Genomic DNA, 20,791 nt, shown 5'->3' on the forward strand with positions numbered 1-20,791 from the left:
GGCTCTGCCTCCTACCTTGCCTGCACTTGCAGCAAATTGCTCTTGGGCACAGACTGCTTCTGCCCAGTGCCTTCCCTTACAGGGCTGGTAACGAAGCAGGAGCAGCAATGCCCCCTTACATGGAGAGGGGAAAAAATTTGCCCGCAGGATATAGGATGCTGTTAATTTCCTTCTGTTTACAGATGGAAAGAAAGAGCTGCCTTCTGAGGTCACCAGGAATTATTAAGGAAGAAGCCCAAATGCCAGTGAGGGTTGAGGTACCGGGCTTTTGTGAGAACTTCACTGCAGCTCCAGCCTACAAGTCCTGCACCACAGCACTCTTACCGAGGCCAGTCTGATATATGTACAAGTATGAAGCTGTTTTCCGGTGACACCAGTTGCCCTTCGGCAAACCTGGCTTCAGAGGCAGACTTCAGCAGTGCGGGCAGAAAACCCCTCTGTGTTGTGGTCTCCACCTATCTTCACAATCCTCCACGATGCAAGAGTTATATCTAATATTTGTTGGTAGTTTAGACTGTATACTCCTTCCAGGAAAGGGCTGCCTCCGGCTGTGTGTTTACACCACACTACATACGTAAGGACCACTGCTCATGAAGCTGCTGAGTATTACGACCACATATTGCACAGGTGGTTCTCTTCAAGTCATGCTCCCCTTCCTTCAACTCTATAAATACCTGCTTCCCCCAAACCTAGGCCACCAGTTCATTTTCAAGTAGATTTTTGCAGTCAATGGGGAAGAATTTTTTTTAATTACTCCCTTATCGCACATCTCCCTGGCAACCATCGCTGCTCCAGGCCTCATAGTTGCAAGACCCTTCTCTTCCAGTGAAAGTCACAGATCAGATCTCCCTACTCCACAATTATTTGGACTTCTCGGAAATTACTAGCACTAGCAGGACTCTGACACAGCCCCCAGTTCTCTTTCCATCCAGCAGACAATGACAGCGTGCACACAAAACAGGCAGTTTATTACTACAGTGGTGATGCCTGTACTTTGTAAGGATAGAAAATTACTGCAAGGGACTGAATCAGGGGATGCAGCTGACACAGGGAGGGAAGAAAGAACACCATGGTGCTTGCTCTGAAGTCACATTAAGAAAGGCAGGGGATTGGGGAGGACTGTGGAGCCTCCCCACAAAAAAAAAAAACCTCTTTTCCACCTTCATACAAGGGAGGTATAAAAAAAACTACATCCGAGCTCCCTGCAGCATACTGTCTCCATTCTGGCTGGCTGTGTCCATGGCAGCAAAGAGACTGAAACAGAGTTAATTTGATTTCTTTAATCAATGGGATTTTCCCAATTACACATGAACCACTATCAGATCAGTCTGCCACTGCATAGCATGGCAGAAGCACATATATTTTGCAGATTACTGCATTGCATCATGTTTATTGCAAGCAAAGTACACTGATTTCCATAATTGCACTGTACTTCACTCCTCCAGAAACATTGTGTAAACATGGAAACTGTGGGTGCTACTACCACTTTTTTTAGCGTCTATATCTTGATTTCTTCGAAAGCAATGCAAATGCCTGCTTCTCAAAGCAGGCACTCGCACACCGCAGAAGGCCTCAGAGATAACCTTATAGCTGCATTGAAAGCACCTCACAACAAGTAGCTTCACGCTCCTTTGCGGAGAATTAAGTAACAAAACAGGAAAAGTGATCTTGCATTTAAGGCCGAGACTCACATGCTTGCAGCTCCGCCACAAATTCCCCAAATGACCTTGTGCAAGTTATTCAGTGGAACAAGCTGCTTTCTGTCTAAGAGGCAGCTCCTTGGGCTGCTCAGGGCAGCAGTGACACACCCCGAGGTAGGTCAGGCTGCCCAGAGCAGAGGTTCCTCCCATCTCTCTACCCTGGGGCAGAGAGAGCAGCAGAAGGCAGCACTCAGTGACACCACTCCTCTCAAAGCACCACAGCAGAGTGTGGTGGGAAAGGGCTTGTACGTAGCTTCTGTGGCCTGGCACTTGGAGAAGATACAGAGCAGGCAAAAGCAGTATTTTCCCTATTTCCACAGCCCCTAAATACTCTGGATTTACCACTGATACAGGAAAAGAATGCTTGAATGAAGAAAGCCCTTTAATTCTACGTTTGCCTCTACTCTGAAAGAGGTTACCAAAGGTATTGTATGGTTTCACACAAGCCTCACTGGCTAGACTTTTGCACCGTAATATCTAGGTGACAAGTACTAAGTGCACATATTGGAGTTCTCAATAAAATATATTAAGGGAAACATTTCCATAAGCAGCAATATATAGACTTCATTAAAATACTAAGCTAGACTATAAAACCCCAGTTAACACGCAGGATTGATGAGGTCATCTCTGTTCCTACAGCCAGTTTCTCTGTGTGGAGAAAAAAAACACCCAAAAAACCAAACAAACCCCACACACTTACCTGGTTTTAAATGCCTTTCAGAGGCAGCTGCTGCTGTTAACCTTCCCATCATTCATCTGTATTCGCAGAGGCTGCATTTGGTTATTAGAGCCAACACATGTGATTATGCTACCTCTGACATTTTTGGCTGCTCTATATGTCAAATAGACAACTCAATGCTGAACTTACCAATTCAAGCAGTACAGAATCTTTGTTACTCAATCATTTCTTTTTTGTAGCCCTTAAAGTAAAGTCTCATCTCTCCCCTTCCATTTCAATTTGCTATGCTTTCTTTGGGCAAAAGGCTAGTTCAAATCTAGGCCTGCTCTTGGTATTTCTGAACTTCCCAATATGTAGAAAATATGGAGGACAGTGAAGTACCACCATCTAAAATCCACTCAGGTAAACCTAGCTTTGTTTTAATTTCACTAAAGCCTACGAAAAATTACTCCAGCCTATGTCTCAGGATACTTTTGATAAAAATTGAGTTATTAAGACTTATCCTGTAATACTATGGGCACAAAGACACCTCTTGTAGCTTTCTCCCAAAATCTTTATACCAGCTATACCTATACAATATGCTGCTTAAGTATGCCTTGCAGTGAAAGTAAAGGCCAAAAGGTTAGCTACACAGTCCTAACAAGTCGAAATCCAGTACTGGCCTAGCCAGAGAACTATGCATCCTTTCCATCTCCATCGGTCTTGCTATTAGAAAACTAGCTCAAGGCTTAGCTGCACCTGATGGAAGCAGCACAGAGATGAGACTCACCCTTCCTCCCACTCTCCACAAGTGTTTTGTCGCTATGGCTGGATGGAGGTCAGGCTGCCTGACCTTCCCCCAAACCTGTCTAGCACTCAACATTATCATAACAATTTCCTCTGGTCAAGATCCATGCCAGATTTAAGTAGGATTCAGGGGGGCATCAGCAGGAACATAAGCACAGCTGTGAAATTTGGCATTTCACAAACAACTGACTTCAAGAATCAGGGCGAGGCAGCAAGCACCACGCAGCAATTCTGCTATTGCAAACCCCTGGAGCACAGGCACAAGCAGTTAACAGCAGACTTGGGAGGGAATTATTCTTCACTTGTCCCTGAAAGGATTAGTACGGCACAACCACATCTGCCATAGGCAAATGTGTTCTTTATAGCAGGGATACTACAAATGATCACCTGATCAACAGCTCAGCTACGCCCTGAGCCCTAAACCACTTCGGCAAGAAGCATATCCACTGGGATCTATGGCAGATTGCCTGGATCACATTCCCCTCACCCATTTTGACATGCGCCTTCTTTTGACAGAAACTCCTAGACACTTGGACAGCAGCCACCAAGGATCAGTTGAACAGACATCCACCTCTGTACCACTGCAGGCTGGCTCAGCTGGGAACCATCAACCAGCTGAATACAAAATTTCCCTAGGAGGTATCTGACATGACAGAGGCTGAGCTCAGTGGCAAGGAAAGCTTGAGCTTGGTGTTCTTCAGCAGCACTGAGAGGCCATGACAAAAAAAAAATTCTGAGTGACATGCAACAAACAATTGTACAGCCAAGTGTCCTATACCCCAAATGATGAACTCATTAATCAATACAAAGAGCGAGACAGAAGTGAAACTGCTGGCCTATGGTGCGACATCATGAATCATGACCCAGACATCCAAGGCTTGAAGTAAATTCCTAGCTACTGTGCAGCAATCTTCCTAGCAAGGGCTCCTCTTCCCCACCTGTCATTGTGGGCATGGAGGAAAGCATGCTGAATTGGGATACTCTTCACTGAACTCACAAGTGTGCACACCAGTGTGAAAAGATAAGAAAGTACATTCACTACACTTCCCCCAAACCTGAGGGCCAAATGGTGGCCCAGCCTCATATATACAGACACATGGAGAGGGAAGGATTGGGTCCTGTTCCCATGCACTTGAGGGGCACTTGTGTTACCCCAATGTGGAGTGCTGAAAACCTAAGGACTAGACGGCATATCCTCTCTCCCAGTCACAAGGGCAAGGAGGCAGGTACAGCAACACAATGCCACCTTCTGTGTTCCCAACCTCTCTAAGGACCAAGAAGCCAGCCTGTTCCCAAGTAAGAGCTGTACCTTCTAAACATCTGCACCCTCTAAACGTTTTCCACAAATTACTCCATTGCAGTAACATAAAGCAATAGCACGACATGAATGAGTACATGGGAATCGTCCTTTCTATTTAGCACCGATATCCCTGCTGCTTCAGCGCTGATGGTAGGACTCGGATCAAAACGATATGCACAGCTACTGCCACAAAATACTGTAGTTTCATCATATGTAATCGGTCCGGTGACTATTCACTTCCCACCCTCCTACAAAGAAGGCATCTATCCACTACTTGAGTTAATATCTCACACCCTTACCCCTTAAAAAATCACACTCAAATCATCGAGTATTTCACACTGAAGTTCCTTCCCTGGCAGAGTAAGAGCCCCTGAATCACTCTTCATCCTGTGGAGATTTAAGACAACTGAACAAAATAAAAGAATTATTTACAACATAAATACATACACATACATCAACATTCATAGGCAGCTTCCCGCTCCTCCACCCTTCAGAGGAAGAGTCTGCCAAAAACTATTTTCCATCAAGAGAAAAGAAAACTACAATGGGATTAAGTTGATTAGACCTTGTTTCAAGCCTGAGCATCTTTCTATAACCCAGTACCAAATAAGACACTGACTAGTAAAGCACAGCACGTAAATAATGGTATCAAGACGCCCTTTATAATAGGCCTTCAAAAGAATTTGCCTAGGTGTACATCCATACATACCCCAAATGCACCTTCTAGCACTGATGCATAGCTCATTAGCCAGGAAGGAACAGAAAAGAATATTATTCCTGTTCCCACCTGTTTTGACAATCAAGAACTACAATTTCAGAATCATCATACACACTGCATTTCTGAGAGGCCATGCACAGGTCACCGTCAACTCTCAAAGACATTCAGTACCCTCCACAAATCTTAAAACACTGAAATCATTACTGCACCCTTAAAACTACAAGGGGAATCTATACGAACCACTTCCTTTCCTCCCACCCCACACATACACAGTAAACTTCAGCATATCACAGGACATCACCTCCCCTACAGCTCGGTCAGTTCTTTGCACAAAGAGGAGCTATGTTATCTTGCCTTCAGACACAGCAGCAGCTGAAGAAAGCACATGCTTTGTGCCTTTTATTTTTTAGAAGGACATTACTGGGCAACAGCACTACTAACATAGCACAGCTGATGTGATACGAGTAGGATTTCTCTCCTTTTTTATTTTTAAGACGGCCAGAACTATTAACTGATAGTTTTACATATACAGCTCTACTGCCACACTATGGGTACTCTCGGTTATTACTACCTACGCAAACCCTAGGAACAGACGAGGTTAGAACTGAAGCCTCTTAGGAACTCTGTTCTACAGAGGTTCACGATCTGCGCAGCGAAGGTACTAGAAGTCCCAGCCCAGGCTAAACTTACTTTCTGGGATTAGACCCTAAAACCACCACGGACTCTGCAAAGGGTGGGTGCATTCACTCCTACATATTCACTGTGTGCCGGAGAGCCAGCAGTAAGCCACTCATTTCAAAGTTGGTACCTCGCTTTGACAAGATCATTACCAGGATATCAGAATTTGTTTAAAAGGAGGAGCTACTGACCAATGCCTCTAGCTCTGATGCAAATGAAAAACATCGTAGGTCTAAAATGCTTTTGCAGATCTTCTGCTCACAAAGAAAAACAACATAGAGCACCAACCTCTAGGTGAAGGATCCAGAACAGACAGCACTCTAAATGCAGAGAGAGGGGAACTAGGGGCCTAAGACAGGATTATATACTGAGCAAGAACATCCAGAGAAGCCTGGAAGATCTAGTAGGAATAAGCTACAGATAGCTTAGAGGAAGAAAAAAGCTGTAAACCCCTGATACCTAAATTACATGATTTACTGTATCTCTGCATCAGGCTACTTGTACCAGAAAAGCACAACAGAAGCTGCTGGAAAGGTTTTCTCTTGTGTACAGGCTAAATGCTCCTGCTAAAGAAAGGGAAGATATCAGCCAATATTTATCCTTAATTAGGGCTTGTAGGTTTTTTTGGGAGTTTTATACCCTTTCCTAATAGATACTTCCAGTTACAGAACTCCTCAGCTACACTGCAAGAACACTCACAAGGAGCAGTTAATACTTATTCTGGATCCCCTTAGAGGAAATCTGCCTTACATAATAAAATCAGTGTTGTATTCCAGGGAACAAAGTTTTCCAAAAAACAAACACAAAGCAAAACCCAAGAAGGTTTCACACCCATCAACACACAAACACGCATTCCTCTAGCCTAAGATACACCAGACAAGACAAACGTTACTTAGAAACTCTTGGAAATCGGGGCACTGCACAGCATTGAAAGACGACACTGCCAAACACTCGGCTCTCCCACTCTTCCCCCTCCTACACACACATAAGAACAGGCCCTAAATATTTGCTGTTTACACCAGAAATAAACTTCAGTCCACAGATATGCTTTTGCTATAAGGGCAGTTGTGGAAACTAGGAAGGAGACATATGCAAACTCCCCCCCCACCTTCAAGTCCTCTTTCGCTATCTCTCAAGTCAGTAACTGCATATTTCACAAAAAAAACCATGATGCTGAGGCCAAAGAGCTCATATAGAAGCGATAATCAACTTGAAAAGCAGAAAGAGTAAGAGAAAAGTGCTTCCATCTTCATGCAAGGCATCCTAGATCTATTTTATCAGCTACGGGCAAACACTGGGGTAGTGAAATAATGAATTAAGATGCAAGGGAAAGACAGAGGGGAAAACCGTGATAGCATTTTCCACGGTCATCTTGCATATCATACAGCAACTGTGCACAAATAATTTAGCCCACCAGAGAAGGGGAACAAGATCAAATAAAGCCCCCTTTTATCATCCCATCACTTAAAATTGTTGCTCCCAAAGGATACAGAGGGAAACTATCTCGTACAAAGCTACAATGGTCTGAAGAAAATACACTCCTTATTGAACACTACAGGGAAGCATGTGCTAACACACAGGCATATGCACACACAGAGTGTCATCCCCCCCCAAGGAGGATTAACAGTGGTCCTTTGATCTAAGGAGCAGAAAGAAAAATGCTCCTAAAGTTGCCAGCTTTCTCCATTACACTTACCAGTCACCGAGACAGCCAGCAGCCCCACAGAGAGCAGCAGCACCCGGCTCCAGGAGCTCACTTCCACCGTCATGAGAGCAAAGATCCCCAATTTTCCCCAGTTCCTTCCAAAGCTGCAGCTGCATCCTGGCTTGTCCCATCCCAAGGAAGGTTGCATGTCAAAGAGCAGCAGGAATGGGGCGTGCTGGGGGTTGGTGGTTGTTGTTGGGTTTTCCCCCCTTTTTCTTCCCCTTTGCGATTGGGATAGTCCTCGGCTCGGCTGGATAAAGAGGAGAAAGGAAAGGGGGGGGGGGGAGAAAAAGCAGGTCAGGCTTGTGATTTTTTTTATTTTTTTCAGCCCAGAAAAAAAATCCCACCGCATGGAAGGCTCTGAGCTTCTGCAGCTGGAATGAACCAAGTGTGGCAGCGGCTCGGGGAGAGGAGAGGCAAGGAAAGGAGAGGAGGGCTGGCTCGTCTCTCCCGGTGGCTGTCTCAGAGCCAGCTCCTCGGCATTAGCAGCACACAGTCCCCAGGGATTTACACTTTTTTATTAGCCAGTTGATTAATCGTTCCCATATCTTTGTTCTCCTCTTCACTAAATGCTGGGGAGGGAAGAGGGCACCGGTGTTGTGGTAAGGGGCTGCTCTGCAGCCACCAAATAGATGTGCCTCAGCATTGCTTCCCCAAACCCAGCGCAACCTTCCCACCAGCACCCACCCCACCCGAACCAATAAACCCTAAATTATGCTTTAGGATTATATTTAACAGGAATAAGTCCCACAGCCCCCCATTTTGCAGGGAGCATAGCATAGCATGCATACATACACACACAGGCAGCATCGCGGCTATTAAGACATCTGCCAGAGCAAGGCAGCCTCCCCCCGCACGCCCCCCCTTCCCCGTGCCTCTGTAAACAACTTGATGATATTGACACAATTTTTGTGATGAAGCAAATTTTGTTACGAACACAAGAGATGACAAAAGAGCCAGCCCCAGCCTGCGCCTCGTCCTCGCAGCATGGATCCCAGCCACAGAGCAATACCCTGGCACTGGTGGGACTGGGTGAGAAGGTATTCTGGAGGTGGGCAAGGCTGGGCTGGCTGTGCCCCCTCCACTGAGCATACTTGGCTGTAAGTGCTGTCGTCCCTTTGCTGGGCTGGCAAGAGCCGTATTTCGCCTCCACCACAGCTTTTTTTTTTTTATTTTGAACATCTATTAGTGCATTTGTCCCTGTAGCTGCAACACAAGATGGGGAGGAAAAAAAAAATTCAGTCTGTTAAAGCCACATTCAAGGACTTAATTATCTCGGTAATGATGCTCAGATCTATGGGAAAGAAAAATAACTTGAACGTGACACCAAAGCTTAAAAAATTTATAAGAGAGACATCCCCAAATATCCTCCCCCTGGGCACGAACCTACTCCAGGGCTCCCCTTAGGTGTGACAGCCAAGCAGCCCCTCTCCCAAAAGCACCGGCCCTGCCAACGGGAAGGGGGTGCTTCCCAGACCGCAACCCCCTCCTCTCCAGCCCTACCCCCACTTCTTCCCCCCGAGGGAGGCCGAGCCAGGGCAGAGGGAGGCTGCAGGGACCCCCCACCCCCACGGGGACCGGACCGAGCACCCTGCACCCCCGGCCATGCCACCCATTCCCCTGCCTTAGTGCTTTGCATTTGCTGCAGTTTCTTGATGCAAAACCCCCTTCTTCAGCCTTGTTCCGGTTGCCTTGAATGAGCTTATTTGACAGCTAAAAACCAAATTATATCGAGGGCTTGCAAATCTGTCCCTCCACCCTCAAGTCAATCCTCTTTCTCACTCACTTTCCCCGTGTCCCCTCTGCATTTCAATCCTTCCACTGCCTACATTGTGAACCGATGCCAAGAGCCAAGGCAACCAGGGCTGTTACATGAAAGAGTTGCTTTATGTCTGTTTAAACTGCAGTGTCCTATTCAAATAGACCTTATTGTTCAAAGGCACAGATCCAGATACAAAAGGATCAGAGAACAGGGTACCACACGTCACAGCTTCATACATTGGTTTTCCCTTACACAGCTATTCGCCCCAAAGAATCCCCCCATCCCAAAACTGCATTCAGCTGAAGATGTGACTTGGTTGCTGCATGCCAGCAGGGTACAGCCTGAGCCAAAGTCAGCTAGCCCTGCATCAAGAACAATCTACAGGCATAATCAAGTCATTGAGGAGATACAATCCCACTTTATTCCTGGCTAATAAAATCATATCTATTTCAAATCAAGGGATTCCACCCAAGTAAGTTTCCTTCTCAAACCCACTAAGGTTTAGGGTCAAGCTCTCACAAAAAAAATGCATTGATTTGCTACATGGACAAGACTGATGCACACAGCACAAACCGCCGCTGCAGTCACCCACTTCTCTGATCACAACCCATCCCTAACAAGGAGTCATTTGCAGGTTCTGGTGAGCAGCCCATTTTTAACCCCTACCAATCACTCCGCTTCTCACCTTGCAAAATTACCTCTGTACTAGAACAGAAATCCTGCCTTCAGCGTAAGCACCCACCAGGAGACAAGCTCTGCTCGGCACTGCCACCCGCAGTCAGAGCCGGGCTGCACCGAGCCTGCTGCCTTCAGACTTCACCGCCTTCTACAGTCTCCGCAGATATTTAGCCAACTTTTTTATATTGCATTTATCACACTGTACCTCACCCTCCCTGACAGAACAGTCTGATCTGTTCTGATTTTCCTCCAAATAAAATAAACAGTGATTGCAATATCCGAGTTCCAGTTTAACCCATGGAGCTGAGAACAATTCACAGGCATGAACCAAGCCCTCGCAAAGCTTCCTGGAAGAAGAGAAAGAGACTCTGACAAAAATCAAGGACTTAAACAGAACGAGTGCTAAAACCTGGCTTTCCCTCTAGTTTTGACACAAAGCCACACCCGTAGGGCTCCTTGCTTTTTCTCTCCCCCTCCCCTCTCCTACACGCATCATGGTCCAAAAAACACAGGCAGTGCCCTGGCTCACAAATAAAACCACTCTGGTGATACGAGGAACTACAGAAGTCATTCACACTGGGAGTGAGATGATGGGCCCTAAAATTTTAAGTACCACAACTAGCAATTTGGTATGAGGGGAAAAAAAACACCCAAAACATCTTAGTAAATGCCACACGATTTGTTTCATTTATTCTCTCTTAACAACACACTGTCAGTATTTGGGTGAAAAGAGTATTTATCCAGGCACAACCATGAGGTAAGAGATAGCCATGAATAATATCTCTATTAGCAAGAAACTGCAGTCACTATTTAACTTACATGACAGGAGAGTCCAGCTCTGGATTATCTGAAAGGAGGCAAGTACAGAGCCAAGATCTTAGTGTACAGTGTAATGATTTTGGTAGCAAAGAATTCAATACACAGCTGTTGTATCTGAAGGTGTGCACGTCTTGCGTTTAAAAAATATTTTGTCTTGTATTTTCAGACCTAGATTAAGTTTTATAGCCCAACACCCGAAATGCCACAGAGGATGTTGAAAAACTGTACCCAAAGCAGAATTCTGTAGCCCGGATGCTTAAAAACATGCAAGCTCCAAAACTGAGAACAAGTTCTTTAAGGTGGCTAAAGACATTCTCCCCCTCCATCAGAGGGGCAGAAGTACCACTGTGATTCTGGAAACATGGAGAAGTTACAGAAGCTCATGACTAGAGACACTGCAGCCCCGTGGGCCCGGCTAACCTAGGCGGCACACAGACTCAAAAGATGTTCACAGCACGAACAGAAGGCGGCCAAGCAGGAAAAAGCTCAGCTATTGAGATGCAAGGCAAAATTAGTCCCTCCTCCTCTTATCTCCTGGTAGCGCAGACTTCTGTGCAGCTTGCTGTAGAGGGTGGATCTTGAGTGGGCTGTGAAGAGTCTCAGGGACACAAACTGCTTGAGCAGGGATGAAACGTGTTGCTAGATTGGTCTCAGACAGGGACGCTGCTCCTCCTCTTTGGGCTGTGGCAAAATAAGAGTAAATCACAGAATGGTTTGGGTTGGAAGGGATCTTTAGAGACCATCTAGTCCAACCCCCTGCAGTGAACAGGGACATCTTCAACTCAACCAGGCTGCTCAGAGCCCCATCCAGCCTGACCTGGAATGTTTCCAGGGATGGGACATCAACCACCTCTCTGGGCAACCTGGGCCAGGGTTTCACCACCCTCATTGTAAAAGATTTTTTCCTTATATCCAGTCTAGATCCACCCTCCTTTAGTTTAAAATCATCACCCCTCGTCCTGTTACAGCAGCCCTCGCTAAAGAGATTGTCCCCATCCTTCCTATAGTGCCCCAGGAAAGATGGGGGCAATGCTAAAGCAGGAACACCCCTTCTGTCACACTGCTTCCCTCACACAAGGCCTCTGCTCTTCATCTCACATCAGTGGAAAGATGAGGAACAGAGGGCAAGAGAAGGGAAAAGGACCAGAGGGACAGCCCTCTGCCCGCCCCACGGGGCTTAACCACCTCCAGACACACGAGAAGGGACGCGGAGCTCAGGTACAGGGAGGCAGGCACAACCAGTGATGAGACTGGAGTCTATTTAGACATTTCTGCTGGAGAATGCTCTCAGCCATGTGAAGGGTCACAACACTGCCACTTCCATTCCTGCTGCTGGAAGCCCAGTGGATGTTTCCAGCTGTTACCCTTCCTGCCAGACCCCATGGTTCCGCGGTTGCCACGGCTCCTCATTACCAACACAAACCACCTCTTTCAAAGAGACCCTTTACGAAGGCAAAGAGGCTGAAAGATGCTCCCTGGGAGGAACAGGTTTCCAACTCCAGTAGTGACATCTGAGGGTCCATTCCCACTGGGACCTTTCCCTAGGCACACCTGGATCCACAGCAACACTCCCGAGGACAGCTTGGACGAGGCCTGCCACAACATCTGGAAACGTGTTCAACAGCTCCCTGAAGAGCTGCAGCCCCTATCACTGGTGGCACCGCTGCAGCACCCGCTCTGCTCAGACCTCTCAGGGACCCTTCAAAGGGACAGCATCGACTCCCGGAGCCAGTAAGTGATCTTTAAGTGTTGCCCAAGCTCTGGTGAAAAAACTGTTGCTTTCCTTTTTGCACCCTTCCAAGCTAGACTCTTGTAACCTGTTGAAATCAAAGCCTGAGGCACAGGGTACATCGATTGCTGTCTGACAGCCTCCTAATGAGGCAAATTATTCCCACTTTTTCCACTATAACCAGTTCTCTTTGGAAAAAGTGTGTCCCATGAAATCTGACTACTTCAAATTCTGAAGCACCATAAGCAGCTGCTGCATTTGCTTCCCCACAACATTTAAAGACAAACAACCACACACACATCAAAATATTTACAGGAAGAAGTGAAAGCAGTATTCAAAGGAGCAAAATCGAAAATTAAAGTGTTATAAGGAAGCTACTGTAAACAGCCGATCTTTACAAAGAAAAGCTGAATTTAGCACAGAAAAATTTATGCCAAATCATGTTTCACAGGACAAATAATGGTAAGAGGGGGAAGTATGCTCTTCAGATTAATAGGATAATATTTACTGTATGCTCCTGATGCAGAAAAAGTGAAATTTATAAATCCAGCTAAAAAACCATCAGCAAGCATTAGCACATGTCCAGTTCTTGAAGTCCAAACAAAACATCTTGAAAACCTGGCCCCTCTTGCTTGGTACATGAAAGTACGTAAACAGTCATTTAATCTTTAAATAAGACAACTTCACAGATAAGGAAAAAGATAATTTTACAGATGAAGACATGAAGGCACAGAAGGGGAAGTACCTAACACTATGTCAGTTAGGAATTGCGTCCTGGAGTCCTGGCTCCATTCCTTTCTCCTCCCTATCCCAAATAAACCAAAAATCTTAAGTCTCCAGAATAAATGCAGGAAGACGGAAACCAGGTAAATCAAAAATAACCAGTGAAGCCCACAGAGTTGCCTATAGTTAAATTATACAGCTAAAATATCTTTACAGTTACCACATGCTCAGTTAGCCAGATATTTTGGTCCTGCTGGTCGCTAAGAAGTCTTAGGACAGAAGGCATTATACAAACCACTGAAGAACTATGAACTACTAACAATCTTAACTGTATTCTTTACTAACACATTTTAACTCTTAAATGAGCACAGATCTAGTCTTTAGCAATAAGCCTACTGCAGCAAGGCCAGCCTAACCAACATGACTTCTAGCCCACGCAATCTGCAGTTACCCCGAAACTCGTGCAACAGGCAGAGAGAGCAGATCAACATAGCTTTTGTTTTGGTACTTTACTGTGAGGTTGTCAACTTCAGGACCCCTGTGATGAAGGCAGTGCCTGAGACACAACCACAAGGACCTGAGAAACTCAGCAACTTCAGTTTAGATGAAATTAAAGAGATAGCAAAGTCCAGTGGCTAAAGTACTATCCTTGGGTTCAGAACAATGAACCTCTACACATTGTTCATCTACTGATCGGCTGAGTTACCTCTGGCAACTTACCCGGCCATTACTCTCAGCAATGTTTTCCTGTAATTAGCTAGCAGGCTCTTCGGGATAAAAGTACCCTCTGCACACACACCCTTACAGCAGAGCACATTGATCATCAGTTGCTCAAAGACCCCAGAGTCATTGAACCTTCCAACAATAGCCGAAGTGTTAAAACCAAATTACTGTACAGAGCTCAATGAACTGCTTGAAAATGGAAGCAATTCGAGAGAGACAGCCCTAGGTCAGGTTTTCACCCTTTGAGGTAGAAGCTTCTGTACCCTACCATGGCTGCCTCTATTACTGCAAAAAGACTTACAGAAAGACAGATTAAGGAAAACCTCTCTGTATATACCAGTTGTCAATAAATATGTTACCCAATTCATCAGCTGCAATAGCATCAGCGGCCAAAGATTATACCATGTGAACTTGCTCAAATTAGCAATCCTTAATTACTTTAAAATATTGACTTATGCAAATTGCTAGTATGCTCATTTTAAAATATACCTGAAATCTTTTGAGCAAACAACAAGTTTCACCTTCCTGGTTTTGTTCTGAAGCATTTGAATACAGAAGAGCAAGTCATTGTGAACACCCAGAGCAGGTGGTGGCAGGAGGAACCTCTTTTGTTGAGGATGTCACTGTTTACCAACATAAAGGAGCTTATAATCTTCCATGAGAAGAGGACAAAGCTCCATAGGCAAGCATCAGAACATGACATGCTGCATTCACATCTTCAAACATAGGCAAATACAGGACTCCAGTAACCTAATGCGTAAGGTCCAAGAGAGACACGGGGCACAGTCACCACCTCAACTCTAAGTCTTTTCAACTACAGTCAGGGCACAAATGGCAGGAGGTTGTGCAAAGCAGTAAGAGGGAACACAAAGAATACAAAATCTGGTAAGAAATATGGAACTGAGTAAGAAGTTGCAGAATCGGGGCTGCAGACTGTGAAGCCAGAAACCAGAAAGATGGAGTGAAAAGTTGCATGAAATAAGCTGTACTCAGAAATAGCCTAACAATTTTCTATTTGCATATCCACAGTATAAATCCATTGAGGTTTTCATTAAAGAGAATATCTATGTTCTTTAAAAATAGGGGGAAGCAGCACCCTACTAATTACAGTGATCCTATGATTAGATATAATTAGATACATTTACAATTTAGAATTCCCTAATTTTAGCTGTTTATGAACCATATATGTATCTATACGGCGGATGCACAGAGCACCAGTCTTTCCCTCAAGCTAAGAAGAGTAAATTGATTATACATTAAGTTATTGAACGTACTCGGACATGAAAGAGCAAACTGGAATTTAAGTCAGTGTTTTGAGTAAGTAACCACAATGGGCACTAACTGGTATTTTGAGCAGGTAACCACGATAGGCACTTAGGTGTGCCTTAACAGAACACAAAAACTGCTTTGACAGCAGTCCCACTCTAAGGTCCCAGAGGAATTCGGTGGGTATAGGGGTGCTTTGTGATGCACCCTACAGATTAAACCATCTGACAGTCATCCCCCTATATGGAAGAGGGTTAATGAGCTACAAATACTACAACACCCAGCCCTGTTAAAGCCCTACAGGTCATAACTGAACTGTGATGACAGGTAAGTCTAAGGAAGTTCAGTCCCTCACCCAGCAAAGATGTAACAATCCACTGAGCCCTGGAGGTGGAAACCATGCAAAGCTGGAGCCTGGAGAACAAACAAGGCTTCTCCCATTAGGGACACAAAGCATAAAATCCAGAAAACACTTTTCATGTCCAGAATCATGGGCTTAAATCTTTGACAAGTGACATGAAAACCACCATAGGGCTTAGCTGTGCAACTGAGTATGGCTTCTCCACTTTACAGACTGTTGTGAGGATAACTTCAGTAATGATTACCAACTGCTCTAATACTACAGCACAGGGAGCCATTTAGTTCTTCCTCCTGGCGAGTGTAACCCAGCTCAAAGCATGTTTAACTCATTCACACCCAATGCCAGCAAAGAATCACCTTGTTTGACACAAAATCTAGACTTTGTTTACAATCAAAGTATATTTTTGCCCACAGATATTTTAAGCATATATTATATAATCATTCTTTGCATACCTATATTGCTGTCATCCAACTTTGCTTCAGTTATTCTTGGATAGATGCATTAAATAAATTAAGAATTCTTCCCCCCACCCCCTTATATGACTCTTTGGAAAACAGCAAAGATGACATTTTATTCTGATTAAGAAGGAATACTTGAGTCTTACATAGAACACTAATGAAAGAAAAATGAAAAGTTTAGTGGGAGTCAAGAAAAGTAGCTCAATTTTAAGTCAAACCTCCTTTAACAGGAGCCATATTTCACTTTCTTACAGCGACTACTTGCTAGATGAACCAGAGGGACTCGAAAGCATATACAGAACAATGATTGGAAACAGAGAAAGGGAGATGAAATTAAGAGCTCTTTGTGACACTCAGCTTTCTGCTAAATCTGTTATCACCAGCCTTCTCTGTTCAGCAAAATCCCCCAGCAGTTCCAAGGGGCTGGAGGAAGGCAGCGCGGCCGGCACTCACAGCGTGGCAGACAGCAAGGCAGAGGTGCCACTTCTACTGAAATACCCCGGCACTGCCAAAGGTGCCGGCAATCAGGTCACAGCTGAGGAGGCAAAGGTAGTGAAGGAGTTCACACAAAATACCATGTTCAGCTCCGCCAAGTGTAGTACAGCTGTGTCACTGGCAACAACAGCAGACAGCCAAGCCGCAAGCGAGATGCAGCAACTCCAACTCCAACCATTTGCAAAGATTTGCTCCAAAGCTGATTCCGATGCAGTCACAAAGAATCCAGGTATGGATGTGGGCATGGTCCTTGAACATCGGCTGGGAGTCATGGGAAAATGATGACATAAACCAGGAGCCATTGAAAAGCAGATGGCAGGAGCTGGTCAGGCATCACCGCGACATTTGCCCTACGGTGATGTCCTTTCCAAGCTTTGTGCAAAAGACTAAAGACTACTGAACTAATCTTTTCCATTCAAGAACTCTCATTTTATACTAGGATGCTGGTATCTCTCTCCCCTCTAACTAGCACCTACCCAGCATCCTCACATGTTGAAACAGAGTAGATACAGGAAGGTCATGACCATGGAGATTTACGTATTTGGTCAGTAGTTTCTAGAAGCCAGTTTCTGGGGTTTAAGGTGGAGTTTTTCGGGTTGTTGCACTTTCTTTTTTTGCAACATCATGATTTTTGGCTTCCTAGTGTGAGACATTTAAAAGATCCTAATAGCCACAGAGTATTGATAGCTACATTCCTTGAAGCATCTTAGACTAGACAAAAACAATGGTGCATGTCCAGATCCACTGTTTAAGCTTCTGGACTAGATTTATCAGTCTGGAGACTTATGACACAATCAACTTACTCTCTGCTGTAATGCCCTTATGGCAGAGAATTTTGAACTTTGGGCAAAGATTCTTGTTCTATTCTTACAATTTCATTCGTTCTTATGGCTCACACAATTACCTTTATTCCAGGTCCTGTGGGTCAGAGTCTGATGGCCCTACAAGTGAATTTAAACTGCTAATTGCTGAGCTTGGGTCTCTGCGTTACAGAACTATAGCCTGCAAAAGTAGCGGGTATCTTGAACAGATTTTGCTTACAGACAAAACATGTCCTCCTAATTGCAAATGTTCAACAGATTAATGAAGAGAATGCATGTTTATAAATTATCTTTAACCTTGTTTTGTTTTACAGTAACTACTGCAACATCGGATAAAAAAAGTGTTAAATACAATGCAAGTACTTCAGGCTTTTCTACTTCAGCGACCACAGCATTAAATCAGCCAGTGTGGCAGAGTCTGAGCTTCCCTCCACTTCCCATCTTTCCCAACCACTCAAACTTTCCACAGTTTCAGGTAACGTAAGAGACACCCTTGTTTTGTGAGAAGGTAGAACAACACTCCCAGGCCTATATTGACAGATCAGGGCACTATCTGCTGCTATTTTGCAGGCTGCTTTCTGATTTATAGGGTAGAAGAAGAAACCAGATTACTATCCTACTACAGTAAGTTACATTAAGTGGCTTTGTGTTATAAACAAAGCTTTAAAAGCACATGTAATGCAGTCCTCTGAGATAGCTGTGATGATACCAAAGGATGATGTACTCTTGACACAGATACTGAATGTTGACCTCAGCCTTCATTAGTTTCCATTTTTACCTTGTTGTTACAAATATTTATTTTCACATAATAACTCATGTGATTGCCCTGTTTACAGACTGGGATACTGCATTCTTAGTCTAGTGAAACAGGACTTCATATTAAAGTAAAAAAGCCAACTGAGATTAGGAAGAAGCTCAATGCTTAAGTTGAAAGAAATAAAAGAATAAATACTGGGAATCCCATGTAGCCATGGTTTTCTATGGGCTATGCTCCCCTAGTTCCCTTTAATCCTCCCTACCCAAAAAAGCAACCCACAAAACCCACACCAGACCAAGCTGTGGTTCTCCAGCAGGACTCAATTCATCCTATGAGCTGTCAAAAGTCATCACCAGCATGTTACAGAAGACAGAGGGTAGAGATGCATGACCCAGAGCACGTGTGTTTTGCCAGACTAAACTCCCTTGGAACATTGCAGTCCAAGAATTTTCACTTTTTCCATTAAGTCAATGATTAGTTAGCACAACAGATAGCACCTTCGCACAAGATGAGTGCACAACCCACCCACCAGTCAAACAGGGAACTGAGTATTTTCCCAGGCAGAACAGAGCTACAGCATGGAAAGCAGACTCCTATTCTGGTGGTCTCAGACTTCAGGAGACAAAGAGAAGACTTTTGCTCAAAGCTAAGAAATACACTTATCTCATCTTGGTTTCTTTGGGCATAACATTCCCCTAAAAAGCTTACACAGAAGTAATAAATGGACCAACTCAGACTGTTCCAAAAATCATGCCTTACCTATGCTTAACAGGGTCCATACCCTCAGAGAGCAGAGATCCTGTATCAGCAAGCTCTGCACCCGTCCTTTGGATGCTATTCAAGACAGGTGTGTTTAAATGGTTATGAATATGCTTCAATTTGCAGAACACAGATGCTAAGCACAACAGATTAGAGCGGTTTGTCATGTGCCAAGACTGACGTTGGTGCCATTGCGAAAATAGATTTGGAGACAAGATGCTGAATTGGTGTGAGTTAATACAGTTTGCTGGAGCACTGTGTATTCCAAATAGCTCAAGAAACAGCCTTGAGCCTCTAACTGAAAACATGTATTGCTTATGCTCTACTTCTGTATAAAACCGTGTGTCTGAAAAACTATTTTTGACAAGTCCAGTTTCCATTTATAGGGTTATTGCCTTGTCAGTATTCCTGTCCCACTTTGGGTTTTGATGTATGCTATTTCTTTTTCCTCCCCAGGTAGCTCCGTACAGCCCACAGCAGGTTTTCCAGGCACCCTACACTCCAACCTTGAACTGCATTGCTCTGGTTCAGCCTGGTTATCCATACCTGCAGAGGACCCTGCCCACGCTATCCAGCAGCATCCAGGATCTATCCCCAATGGCAGGCGATGGGATCCAGTATCCATTTGCTCCTTCCTATGGGTATGGCCATGCAGATTTGCTTTGGTTTTTTTTCCAGTAATTTAGGGAGAGTTTATTAGTTGCTGTAAACTCGCACAGAGCTAAAGATTTAATTGGCAGTTGGGTTTCCCAGTTACATTCCCACCAAACTCCACATCTGATCAAAAGACAAGATTTACTATAAGGTCTAAATTCTGAAATAGTTTTGATACAAAACCAGAGTAATTAGTTTTGGGTGAATGAAGCTGAAACACTGTGCTATGGGAGATGCCACCTACAACTTCCAATCAATATCATGCATAAAAAGCATAAACACTTTAACTTTACAAAAATGAAATGCTTTAACATGATAGAAACCAAAATATTTTGACACTGTCAGAATGAAATTAAAGGATTCATTGTGATACCTTTCTATAAAAACTGTCATTAAAAATCAACATGTTCCAAGGGTCTGGTAAAATAATCTGGAGATTCAAGTTTGATATATCATCTGTTAAATGCTTATGGGATGGACAGGAATAGCACATACTTCCCCCCAGATCACCTTCCCAGAAACCATATTACACATCAAAAAAAGCAGATAAATTATTCTAAGAGCCCCATTATTAGGAAGGAAAAGAAGTAATTTGGAAGTTAGACAATCTCCTGAAGCTTGGCTCAATTTCTTTCTCTTTTAGGTTTAATCCTACACCTGGAGGAGCTGTGACGACTAGCTTGAACTATTTTTCCAGTGAGGGCTATGTAAAATTTTAAGTGAACCCAGTTTTCCTATTCTAGTATTCAGAGAAAAACCTGCTATTATAAATCCTAGGGTCCTATAAGGATTTCATGTTTTCCCCAAAGTGAACATTTCCATCTAGAATAATCCCCTATGATTTATATGGTAAGAAACAGCTGCATGACAATTCAACTGAAATAAATTTTGTTTAGGATGACAGAATAAGAAGGGGCGCTTTTTTTGTTTTGGAAGATGGAGACAAATAATAAAGATGTTTTATTTATGACAAATGCCTGAGCTGCTTGGAATTGAGTGTTGGTGCAATAAAGATGGTTGATAGAAAAGAGTCTTGGCTGCAAATTCCAGAGATAGTAACTTCAGTTGTATATTCAAAGTGAGATCAACACAAACACATTCAACAGCTTCATGCATGACATGTTCCTGTCTTATTACCTCAAACTCTAATGCTAATCCAGACGGTAATCTGACTTTTACTATTAAAGAAGATCAAGCCCTAAAGCTTGTTTGGAGAATCC

At 44.1% G+C, this 20,791-nt stretch overlaps 1 protein-coding gene across 2 annotated transcripts in view; it reads right to left on the minus strand.

Moving 5' to 3' along the window:
* Positions 1-20,791, minus strand: part of CSMD2 (CUB and Sushi multiple domains 2) — a 351,736-nt gene that overhangs the window by 303,776 nt on the left and 27,169 nt on the right. For both annotated transcript variants that reach the window (XM_075115031.1, XM_075115030.1), the window contains exon 2: positions 7,558-7,816. In XM_075115031.1, the coding sequence (XP_074971132.1) occupies positions 7,558-7,714 (157 nt within the window). In that variant the 5' untranslated portion in view covers positions 7,715-7,816. The remainder of the gene's footprint in view (positions 1-7,557; positions 7,817-20,791) is intronic.

The sequence above is a fragment of the Phalacrocorax aristotelis genome, chromosome 20 (genome assembly GCF_949628215.1).
Source record: "Phalacrocorax aristotelis chromosome 20, bGulAri2.1, whole genome shotgun sequence".
NCBI lineage: Eukaryota > Metazoa > Chordata > Aves > Suliformes > Phalacrocoracidae > Phalacrocorax > Phalacrocorax aristotelis.